Genomic DNA, 12,452 nt, shown 5'->3' on the forward strand with positions numbered 1-12,452 from the left:
TTTTCGAAGCGAGTCAAGTCTTGTCAAAGCAAGGTACCAAATCAGTCTCAAGTCATGAATTTGTATCTAGTCTCAAGTCTTTTGGGAGTCGAGCCTCTCACAGGTGAAGTGTTGTCGTCCTGAACCGGACCTGCCTGAGGTGTTTTCACTTTTGATGTGCAAACTGGGGGCGATTAAAAACCTGAAAAAGAGCTGAGCTGCTGCTTCTTTCATTAAAAACATGCAGTGCTATAACACACACGCTCCCCGTGGCTCTGCACGGCTCATTTACTTACTACCGCCAGTTTCTCAATGGGATTAGCATGAATTTATTTCTCCCAATATTTGACCAGAGACATCCCAATTATGCTTCGTTTCTCTGCTCTCTCTGGCTGAATTTAATAAGCTATTTAGTTTCCAAGCAACACTTGGCTGCACAGTTTTGTTCTGGGTCAGTGAGGTTAATATCCGTAGTGCGAGTGACTGACCAGCCAAGGCGAATCATGTTACTGTGAGAGCTGGCAGAGAATACATCAGCATCTTGAGGAATAGTGGACCAGGAACAATCCCAACAATCGCCCCTCTGTGTGAAAGCTTTCGATTTGGACCTTTAACAGCCCGATCGCTGTGAAAATAATGTGCAAAACCCTCTGTGTTTCTCTCCTGCAGCTCTCGCGCTGCAAAGTGGGCCCGCCGGATCCTTTCCAGCAGAGATGTCAGCACAGCTGTGACACGTCTGTTCTCTCTGAGGACGAGAAGACTGTTGGCAAATCTACAATTCTGCTCAGGTATCTTTCAAATAACTCCTCTCTTTACCGCGGCCTCAACAATTCTGAGACTAACAAGGTATAAAAGTTAGGTACTCGTAGCCTTTAGCATTTCAGGGCCAGCTCATCTACACCTGGTCCCTCCCACTGAGAAGCTTCTCGACGACCTCAGCGACCTCTGCCAAGGATATGTTGAGGCTCTCCCGTGGTCTTCAGACTCTGCCTACGTTTCGCTCGTCACCTATCCCCTGAGACGCTTCAGTTGGTTGATATCGAGCAGATCATTCGAATCAGGTATGTTAAGCCGGGCATACACTGTACGATTTTAGCCCGTTTTTGCCCCAATGACCTGGCGACGCTCGGCCCGACTTGCCGTTTCGTCGGGCGTATTTTTCCGTGCAGTGTACAGGGGGGGGGCAGAGCCGATCATTTGCTCCTAGACCACCGTCGGACGGTCGGATTAATTTCTGACATGTCAGAAATTTTGGTCGGCCTACAAAGGCTTTCGCACAGTGGAAGCAGAGCCTCGAGCCTATCAGAGCATTTCTCCCTCAGTGCGCCTGCGCAAAGTGATAACTCACCATGGCGACGCGTCAATGTCCAGATGCGCCGGCGCCTCTTCTTCTTTGAGGTTTCAGCGCACAGTACCGTGGCAATCAACAACGCAGCCTTCTTCTGCTTGGTTAGCATGTTGCTAATAAACAAACCGGCGTCGGCGCTTTCAAATAAATCTTTATTGACAGCTCTCAATAGACAGGACAGTCAGCAGGGGCCGACCGGCCGTTTTCACATGGTTTTCACCCGGACAGTGTGAGCTCTCTGGTCGTGTTCGATGAGCGGACCGTACAGTGCGAGTACATTAATCGTGAGCTTTGGCCGTACATTGTAGACGATACTCGTACAGTGTGTGTTGGTATTAACAAAATTTTCAGAAATCGTACAGTGTATGCCCGGCTTTAGAGTGCGGAGAACCCTAAAACATGCAGGCAGGTAGCTCTGCAGGAGCAGGGTTGGCCACCCCGGCTGTAGCCCGATAGTTCAGAACACCACAAACATGTTAGGACCTGTGTTTCCGTGACACTGCAGCTCCGTCTTCACTAAAATGCTTGAATAAAAAAAGTGCAGACACAATAATTGTAAGGATGCTTTATTTAATGTACCATACTGGTTAACAACTGTACATGGGAGACAAAGTCCCGAATCTACTGTAGCTCTAGACAAACTGAACACGCACATCAAAGCGGTAATTAATGTTATAAATAATTTACAATACAAATCGTATAAGAAGAGAAGAGTAGCACCTGAGGAGACAGGCACCGTCCTTGAACTCTTTACTGTACATACATTATGTGTACATGTAACAACCCACATCGTCTACAGAGAACAGTATTTACAGATATCAAAAGAAGCGTGTGAGGAGGAACTTTTTAAACAGCTCTGATGAAACTTTGAGCTTTTTCAAACACATCGTTCTGCATCATGAGGACACGAGCTCCAGACCGTCTGGCACATTGTGTTGTGTCTGCGTGATTAACGTTATTTTTTGTCTTCTCTGCTTTGCATTATTTATGAAGATCTGCGAGTCCTGTTTCATGTGAACGAACATGAAGCAGAAAACAGGACAAGAGCATCGATTAGATTCTGTTTGTGTGATGAACACATCCAGCGGTGACACCGAGGCTCACGCTCAGCCATCAATTATACAAACATGAGTCGTGTTTTTTAATGATTCTAACTGAAATTCGCAGCATTCTGAGTAAGACTGAAATGTCACCAAATATGCATTAATGATGTGGTTGTTACTCCCCGGCCGCCACCACGCCTCATCCGCCCAAATAAAGACATGAACAGCAGAGAGCACGTTACGGGGGACGGCCCGGCTGAGCTGTGAAATGCCTCTGCTCTGGGGTGTTGTCGCTGTCAGTGACTCAGCTCGTCTTCCTCCACGTTAGCCTGAAGCTTCTCACTGATATGATGCCGTTTAATGAGAGGACTGAAGCGCCGCTGAGCCGCACCTTTCAGAGGACGCTTCAGTCTGTCGAGGATGTGGGAGCCATCCCACTGAAACGTCTGAGGATGTGTGGGAGTCGTGTTTTCTGGGGATCTTTGCAGTTTGTTGGAGTACCTGGTCTTGAAGGGGGGGGAGGGGGGCACCCTGCTGAGATCAACAGTTCAGTGATGAGGAGTCAGTGTGGCGTCCCCTTTCTCCTCAGCTCCAGAGTGTGCAGGCCCTCCTGCCGCCCCAGGGCGTGCTGCGTGCCTACCTTGTGGGCCGTCTCTGTAGCCGTGATGTCAATTTGGGCGTACTTAGTGGAGCTCTTTCCTGTGGAGACACAAGAACACATTCGCCTTTAACTTTGAGTCTTAGATAGAAGGTTTATCATGAGAGTGCTCCACACTTTGTCTTCTGGTTTGCTACGAGACGATTAGTGAATCATCAGAACATCCTGGGACTCGTTTAATGTTTTCTGAAACATGCTTATTCACATTCTTGCCAAGGGTTGAAGATTGTTACCACATTCATGTCTCAATTATCTTTAATTTATGAAGTGCGCGAGTGGTCGAGCGGCAGAGTGACGGTAAACACAAGCGGAGCAGAGAGACAGTTGAGCTCATATTTAAAGTCGTACCGGCGCTTCGTTCAAACGTTTGAGGCTCAAGCCCACAACGTGTCATCCTAGGAGGCCGCCTATATCTGATACACTGAGCCTGACCCGGGTGTTAACACCCATAACACCAAGCGGAGGCCCACACAGTGTCTTCCAGTGAAAGTAGCAGTAGCTCCAAAAGTCGCGCTTAAGTTAAACTATAGTGAACCACTTCCTCTCGCTTCATGCAAAGCAGAGAGAGCTGCCCGACTGGCTGCTGTCCTCTTCCTGCGCCGTAGTGCTGCTGCGCACGGGACGAGAGGAGAGAGAGCGACTCAGAGCTGTGTGCATGGTAATGAACATTTCACTGGTCTGAAAAAAGTCTCAAAGTTTGACACGAGTCGCTTTCTAGAAAAAAAGGTCCCAAAGTTTAGCTGAAGCTTCTTCGAGCTTCGAGCGGGCGCGGCCTTCTCGTCTTTGCGGCCAAACGACGCACGTTAAACAAACCGACATATTCCCAAAACCGATGACGATGATTATGTCGTCGAGTTGCCCCAGCCCTATCAAACAGAAACAAATAATAACATCAGAAGTGCTTGTAGACAGATTTATGCTAAGCTAAGCTAACTAGCTGCTGCCGGCAGCTTCGTATTTAGCGTATCATTTCTTTTAAGTTCTGACAGAAAGTCTCTGGTCTGTTCTCTCGCTCTCGTCACCTTGGCCTCGGAGCTCTCGTTCTGTACATTTTTAATCAACTGCTGAAATGACTCAGACAAAAAGTCATCATTTGAATATAAACAACTTTCTTGTTGATGGCAAAGTGAAGCTGAATCATCTTCCAGCAACACGACGTCTGATGAAAACATCCAGACAAACAGGAGTTCAGAGCGAGGCGGCTCTCTGGCCTCGCCGGCAGAACGACTGCTTCATGTACGCGACAGTTTCACCACACAAAGTAAAGAAGATGCAAATGATTCAGCTGAAGCCTTTTACATTCCTCTCATGAACGCCGTCCACATGCACGTCACTGCCGGCGCTGTGACTATGCGCCCTTTCGTGTCGGGAGAAAACGACAGGATGAAAAAGCCGAATATTCATGAACATAAGCGTCCTGTTGCCTCCTCCTCGTGTTTAACAGACGAGGAAATCCAAAGCAGCTCCTCGATCGTGTCCTAAAGACGGTCCCGCGTTCGCCGGTGAAATCCGCAGCTGTGATGTGAATGCCCTTTGACCCCCGTCAGCAGGGAGATGGGACACCCCTCCTCCCAGGTGACAGATTAATGATGTAAAGCGTATCGCTGCCATCAGATATTAACCTCTCTGGTGTCGCAGCCCGAGCGCTCCTCGTACTCCTGAGGGCCGACGACGCTAATGGCCGACCTGTCTGTCAATTAGGGCTCGCCGCGGCGTCTCCGATGACGAGGACGCAGCTGTCTCTGAGGGAGAGGAAACGAGCCGAGCGGGTTCTTTAAATCCGACTAAATAGAATTACAGAACAATTGTGTTTGAGAAGAAGCTGCTCTCAGTCCTCACTGGTGTGAAGATCAGCTTCATGTGGAACTGTCTGCAGGAAAGAGAACACCAGGAGGTCGTCTTTCACTCGTTCTCTGCATCAACAATCTGCCCACAGCTCATCAGGTTCAGATCCTTTATGTGAAAGTCATTTATGTTTGAAAGGATAAAGATGTGAATGCATTAAAGGGCATTCGTTACTTTTGTCCATTCAGACTGCGCTCTGGTGCTCGGGTGCATTTCTGCACACAGTTACACATGATCAATACAAAGACTTCATGCGTGTGTCTAATAACAGAACAGCAGTTGTTTGTGTCGGCCTGTTAAAGAGGATTAAAACAATGACGGACTTTAATATGACAGCCTACATTATGGCTGAAAGTTTTCTGTACACAAAACAGAAGAACTCATGTTTAGATGAAGAGGTCAAGGTCGTCTGAACGCGAGCAGAAGCTACAGAAACATTTTCCTGTCTCAGATCTGAACCTGGCTCGACTACCACCCAGACCTCCTCTGGTGAGCTCTCGGCCTTGAGTGTTGTTCAGTACAGAGAAAAGGGTCCAGAGTGAGCGAGCTGTTTACCTCCCTGTTGTAAACAAATGCTGTGTGCGTACGACCCTCGTTACCTCAACCCTGAATCTGTTTGTTTCTACTGCAGGCGGGAAGCTTGGATGATGAATGGATTTCCAATCATTAAAGGATAACTTCGGGATTTTTCAACCTAGACCCTATTTTCCCGTGTGCGGTGTGTGTGTGTGTGTGTGCGTGTGCGTGTGTGTTAGTGACTAGTGGAGACAACAATCGATCCAGTATTCAGGGAGGAGCACCGGCCGGCAGCCCCGACATGAGAGACAATGTAACTAAACCGGGCAGCAGGCATACGCCAATATACAGCCACTAAAGGCGCTTGTTTCTGCTCCTGACAGGCTCAGGTCGTTATAAGTGTCTGACAGCACTGTGGCAGCCATGCTGCTTTACCTTACGCTCTCTGCTGTTGTCTGAAACCAAGTCTCACTCACGGAGAAGTCTCGCCGTAGTTGTTGCAGGAAGAAGGAGAGAGGAGTGAGAGAAGACGAAGAGGGAGAAGTGCCATTTGTTGTGTTGGAGTACAGAAGAGGTTGCTCAGTGCTTTCTAAAAGATTGTCATGGCTGAAGATCCTCTCTCTCCCTTCGTCTTCTCTCACTCCTCTCTCCGTCTTCCTGCAACAACTACGGTCTCGCGCGAGACTTCTCCGTGAGCGAGACTTCTCCCTGAGCGAGACTTCTCCCTGAGCGAGACTTCTCCGTGAGCGAGACTTCTCCGTGAGCGAGACTCGGTTACAGACAACAACAGTTACATTGTATCTCATGCCGCGGCTGCCGGCCGGTGCTCCTCCCTGAATACTGGATCGATTTCAATAACTGTTGTCTCCACTCGTCACTTACACACACAGACGGGAACATAGGGTCAAGGTAAAAAAATCCTTAAGTTATCCTTTAAGCAGCAAGACAAAGTAGCTAAACAGACTAAAGCAAAGTCTGCACCTGGTGATCGTCTATGGTGATCTGTGTGGATCCAACCGACTGACCGACGCAGCATTGAGCAGGTATAATATCACTCTATTTGGGAGGTTGATGCTGCTTTCACCACCTGCTAACAGCCCGTCTATATTTAAGGACACTGTCTGCAGTGATGCAACAAAGATCCAGGGTTCAGGAGTATTTCAGCGAGCAGGAAGAACTTAAACTCAGACAGAGAGAAGTGGAGTTTTAACTTATTAAAGGTGATTTCAGACGCATCCTTACTCTGAGCCGGGAGGTGTGCGACGCTCCCTCGGGTGCCAGGTCCCAGCTCCTGCAGCTCCAGCAGCTCCAGCTCCATGTAGTTGAGCTGCTTCTTGGACGTGGGACTAACGGGAATATTCACGTACGTCACACCTTCGCCGCGAGGCCTTTCAGGAAGCGCCGCCTCGGGGGGGAAAACGAACACCGGCCCTGTCGATGAGGAGAGGAGCGGCGCGTTAATGAAGCTCAGGAGGAGAGCTGCTCGTGTGTGAGGTCTTTTTAAAAAGGTGCAAACAGCTTTTATTAACAACATGATCCCTCAAGAAAACAACAGTTTCCTTCCTGGTCTCTCACTGCGCTCCGGCTGCACAGACGAAACCTGGACGGGCAAATTAATTGCTGCTCGTCGGGATTCGATTGTCTTTAAGGATAAAAACGCACAGCTTCACTTCGTTTTGTCGTTATGACCTTAATTAAAAGATAACGATGGAGAAGTCAAAGATACGGCGCGTGTCATCTCAACACTTTGTCTTTCTAACATTAATCAAAAGCTACAACGTCTCCCCCCCGGGGGGGCCTCACTGCTGAGTAAACAGCTCTTATCAGCCGCTCATGTTAATCACATCCATTCAAACACAGACGTTGTGTCTGACAGCTGATCTGTGATCAGCGGCTCACCTGCTGAATGCATCGTCCCCCTCCCCCCCGAGGCTCATCGTGCTTCATGAGCTGTTAGGACTCGTGGATAAATCATGAGACACATTAAGTTCACTGTGTGTTACGAGGCAGTGAAACCTGCGACGTGCCGGCCCTTTAACGACACCGTCACAGCTCCGTATGCAGCATCCACCTCCTGCAACATGTGGAAACCCTGTGGTGCGTTCACTGACCCTAATTACAGGTTTTTATTTGGCTTTTAATCTGGAAAAAAGTTCTTATTTTTAAATGTTTACCTTTTCAAAACTTTGACTTTTAAAATAATGTAATAAAAAGACTTAAACGGCTGCGATCAAACCTCCAGCTGCTGCTAAACAGAGCAACATGTTCAGGTGAACACAGCTCACGCCTTAAGACTCCTCTGCTGCTGATCAAACAGTTCCACCTGACACCTTTTGTCACTAACAGGAAGCGTCGCCTCGGCCCGTCTCAGCTGCAGCGCTCTTCCTGTCAAACACACGGATTACAGCCCGCTGGTCTCTGAAGTGTGTTGGCGCTGTGATTTATTGTGCCTGACACACGTTTACCCGTCACAAACCTGAAAGCCACCCAGGATAAAGAGCGGCGCGGCGGAGCTCACAGCTGTCTGCTGTAAACGTTTTCAGAGCAGCGGTTTGAAAGGAGCGGATTCATCGTCGTCTCCGACGGCAGCAAAGAGAGCAACACCTTCGCCGACAGGAGGGACGCACGCGGAGCGATGTGCAGAGCGTGAACGCTCCTGTAGCGGAGTCCGCTGATTGAGGACGGGTCTAACATTAATAAATAAGGATCTTAATGCCAGGCTTCTTATTGAAGATGAAGAAATTATTAAGTGATACGTACACAACGGACTACAAGCTTTTAATTATGAGCCTGTAAGGCATCACAGAGAGCAGGAGCAGAGCAGGAGCAGAGCAGGAGCAGAGCAGGAGCAGAGCAGAGCAGGAGCAGAGCAGAGCAGGAGCAGGCCACGAGGAGGAGAACTAACGGCCACGAGAGCCAGTGGAGAACTGGGCAGGTGTCGTGATGAGTGACCCAACACTGTGAAGTTTATCACATACCAAAGGCTCCAACAAGTCACGAGTACGAGCAAGTGGCAGCATCAATACTTACTCATTACTAACGGGCGAGTGTCAGCTTGTATCAGCTGTAGAGCCACAGCGGTGAGAGAGAGAGAGAGGTGACTGCTTCCTCCTGTCAGGTAAACCGTGCGCTCGACGTCCCGTCAAGCTAGAATTTGTGCGACCGGCAAGAAACTAAATAAATAACCATGATAAGAACGGGTGCCACGTTACCGGAATAATGTCTACACAATACGACCGCTCAGACTCACCACCAACTTCTTCTGCACGTTGAGCTCAGGCCGAGTCGGACATTGTGAGTCCCTCTTGTGACACCATGTTGGGGAACAGAAGCCGTTTTTAGGAGCTCAAAGAGCATTAATGTTGTAAAAAATGTAACCTGCACGTTGATCTTTAACAAATGAGAGAATAAAATAAACAGAAACTTTAACTAACCACTACAGGTGAAATAATAATATAATAAACAGTCCGTGGACCCTGAATGCACCGCAGCACATTACTGTGCACAGATGGCCCAGGGACAGAGCTGCACCGTGAGACAGACCGAGCAGAGCAGGAGAGAGAACAGCTCTCCATGTGCTAAGAGACGCTTTCACACTGATTCACCCGCTCAGCAGCGAGAGGCTTAACTGCCTTTGTAACTCATGTCAACCAATAAACAATTCTCCGAGAGCTGCGGCTGCACGACGGCTGGCAGCCGTTCAAAATGTGTTTACACGACTTTGTGTCCCAACAGATGTTTGACGACGACAGAGGAAACAGACCGGCAGACTGAAGTCGTCGTTAGACGAAGCAAACAGAAGCGACAACAAAAAGTTCAGCAGCATCTTCAGCTAACGACGACAACAGTGATTCTACACACACGTAAAGCTGATTTAATGTGAAGCAGTCATACCGAACAGCTGCGTCACACACGATCCACAGGGCCGTAACGCCGTCATGGACTCATACTTACAGCTGAAGATCTGATTACACATCATGTATGTGCAGCAGAGGCGGGGCCACATGTAACACAGACAGCAGAAAATATTCCACCTGCGATCGGCTCCTCAGCAGGACATCACCCGCAGCTCAGACGCATCGACCCCGGGGGGCGCTCACGCGATCAGAGAGGACCATTAGACGCCAGCAGAGCCTCGGGGGCCGCAGCCTCTGGCAACGTCTCCGAGCTCCGATACCTAATTGATCAGACAGGAGTGTGGGCTGTTCTAATGGCTGCATTACAGCGGCCGCTTCGCCCACAGCTGCAAGACTCAGGGACTTCCTCTGATTCACTTCGCCAAGCCTCTGGGGGTGACGTCAGAGGCCGTACCTGCCTGAGTCAGTGACCTGCACTAACAGAGTCAGCTGCTTTTAGAGGGGGAGACACAGAGGGAGGGGTATGTCAACGCTGCTCTTTAACCTCACACATGTTCTCGCAGCAGAGGCATTAAGGTGACCTCTGACTGAACCCAAAGGAGGACAGACACTTTAAGACGCATATTTCTCACCTACGAGTCCAAACATAAACTCTCAGAGAGTCTCAAACATCTTTAACGCCACATGAAAATGTTTTGCTCATTTCAGCTGCCGTCAAACGACACCCCAACAAACCTCCGTCACGTCCTCGTCCATTACCTGCTCGCTGAGGCGGGATGGCGCGCGCGCGCGCGCGTGTGCGTGTGTGTGTGTGCAGGTACGTGAGCGTGACTGACGGCTTTGGAGCCGCTCGGTGACAGCTGCTGGGCCTTCCTACAACAGGTGTGCATTAGACTGAGGGCTTGTTTGTGGGCGCGGGATGTTTAAGTGGCCAGACGTCCCCTGACGAGCGTCCGCTCGTGTCACACCGGGGCAGGTATCCTCTCACGCTCCGCTGCGCTCTCCGTTCGGGTTCATATCTGCTGTTTTCTCTCGACACTGCTCTTATGTAACCGGACTTTATGGAGACGAACAGATGAAGGAAGACAGAAACGTTCAGCCCTCCACGAGACGAGACAATCGATCACTACACAAACAGGAGAGAGCGAGCCCAGACACGACAACTTTCTCAACATGATTAATTTAAAAAGTAAAAATGTTTCTCTGAAATATTAAAACAACTTCAATTATTTAGAAAGGAACCGAACTGGAACAAAAGCAGTGGTGGATTATTCTTTCCACTTCAGGGTGGAAACATTTGACTAGAATCAAAGGGAACGAGCGTGCAGACACACTTTAAAGAAGAGGAGGACAGCAGCGTGTCTGAGCAGCCTGCAGCTGATATGTTGGAGGCACCGTGGTCACTGGCAGAGACGACGATGACTAAAAAACAAACAAGCTCAACAGACGTGGAAGATCCTCCTGCCTCACTGAAGTCACTGGTGCGACAGCAGTCTGCCTCTCTGCTGAGACCCGAACGTCTCACACTAACTTTTTAAAGCGAGTAATAATCCTTTGTTAAAGCACGTGTTGGCTGCTCGCAATGTGCATCGTTTGTTCTGCAGTTTGTGTCACACGGCCTCATTCTGCTCGTCTTAGACAGACCGAGTCGCTTTAATCTGCGAGGCCGGGGTCAATCAGAGTGTGCTGTTCAAGTGTCTCAAAGAATGCACCACAAACACGCGACATGACAGCTCCCTGAAAGTGAAGCCACACCCTCTCTGTCGCCCCCTGCTGACTGGCTGCAGTATAGCTCATAAGCCCCGCCTCCTCCATGTTAACAGATGAGTCAAACTATAAAATCAAAACACACGTCAAACATGGTTTCTGTCATTAGAGCTAGCTCTTATCATGCTAAATCTGATGCTGTAAAAAGGATGATTGACAGCTCTGTCAGCTCCGCAGCCGATCAGTTCTGGATTAGCAGAGTGGAGGCGTAACTTAAACAATCACTACAGTCAGTGAAGTTTCTGTGAACGTTCAGAGCAACACGAGAAGCTGATCTGCTGTTAAACACGCCGATGTGCCGGATCCTTGCTGTGTTTAGGTTAGCAGAAGTGGCTACGGCGGCTCCACCCGCCGATCTCTAATGTTTAATGATATTACATCTGCAGTACTCTGTGAACTAGCATGGTGAACTAGCATAAACTAAATAAAAAGATGTGTCTCTAATTCATATAACTGTCGTATTTAGAATAACGGGGATCTTCTAAGTGCGACAGGTGCTGCTCTGCTGAAGGGTCACCGGCACATCGTTTCTGGTGCAACTTTGTTTCTCAAAGGCCTTTTGCAGAGACATCCGACCCGACCACAAGCTGGCCGTCTCTGGATGCTCTGCAGACACCTTTGAGTCGTCATACGATACGCAGGTTGCTCTGCATTTAGGATGGTTGCTTAAAAAAACAACAACGTCTTCTCCTCACCAGCCTGCTTCTTGCATTGGCTCAAGGACATGTTGCACGTTTCACAAACCCACGACACAGAGACCTTCTGGTCCCACATCCACAGGGACTCTTAAGTTGAAACTCTTTCCTGTTATTCACGTCACCTTGAGATGTTACTATTGTGGTGAAACACTATTTATGTAACTGTATAAACCAGCAGTCCTGTTTCTGTTGCTGTTTGTGTTTAACAATAGAAACTTGAAAAACTGTAAATAAAATGCTCAAAAAATAAAGAGCAGCCATATGAAAAGTATTTAGTCTGCATGCAGCAGACACAGCACATGCTACGCACAGGGACGACTTCATGTAAACACCCTCAGAGTGCGTGAGCCTGGATAACGTCACAGTGTCACACTGTCTGTTCCTACAGTGTTGATGTAGCGCCTCATGCTAGCCTGTTGTTCTGTCAGACACTGAATGAGCCTCTTTTTAAATCTGCACGCGGGGGAACAGGTTCCTCGCTTGCTGGTTCAGATGCTTTGGTTCTATTTGATTCATTCTCTGGAAGAGGGTCGATGTTAAACCCGACAATCTGCACGCACAAGAACAACCTGATCATGTTGATGCCTCGACGTCACCTCGACTCACCTTCCGTCTCCTGCAGGAAGCCCCTCTGCCCGCAGCTGCCCATTAGCTCGTACCTGCTCCTCTCTTCTGCCTGCAGGACACACAGACAGGAAACAACTGTTGATTATAATTCACAGCGAGCGACCGGCACATAAC

General features: G+C 48.9%; 1 protein-coding gene across 1 annotated transcript in view; it reads right to left on the reverse strand.

Moving 5' to 3' along the window:
• Positions 1–1,898: 1,898 nt before the first annotated feature.
• LOC138600440 (protein Dok-7-like) overlaps positions 1,899–12,452 on the reverse strand; it is a 34,416-nt gene continuing 23,862 nt past the window's right edge. The window contains exons 11-13 of the mRNA XM_069671865.1: positions 12,318–12,387; positions 6,654–6,820; positions 1,899–3,064 (exon numbers count right to left, since the gene is read on the reverse strand). Coding sequence (XP_069527966.1) covers positions 2,933–3,064; positions 6,654–6,820; positions 12,318–12,387 — 369 coding nt within the window. The 3' untranslated portion in view covers positions 1,899–2,932. The remainder of the gene's footprint in view (positions 3,065–6,653; positions 6,821–12,317; positions 12,388–12,452) is intronic.

This window comes from Semicossyphus pulcher, unplaced genomic scaffold (assembly GCF_022749685.1).
Source record: "Semicossyphus pulcher isolate SPU_LCO1_2020_fin unplaced genomic scaffold, fSemPul1.0.p SCAF_21, whole genome shotgun sequence".
NCBI classification, from domain to species: Eukaryota; Metazoa; Chordata; class Actinopteri; order Labriformes; family Labridae; genus Semicossyphus; species Semicossyphus pulcher.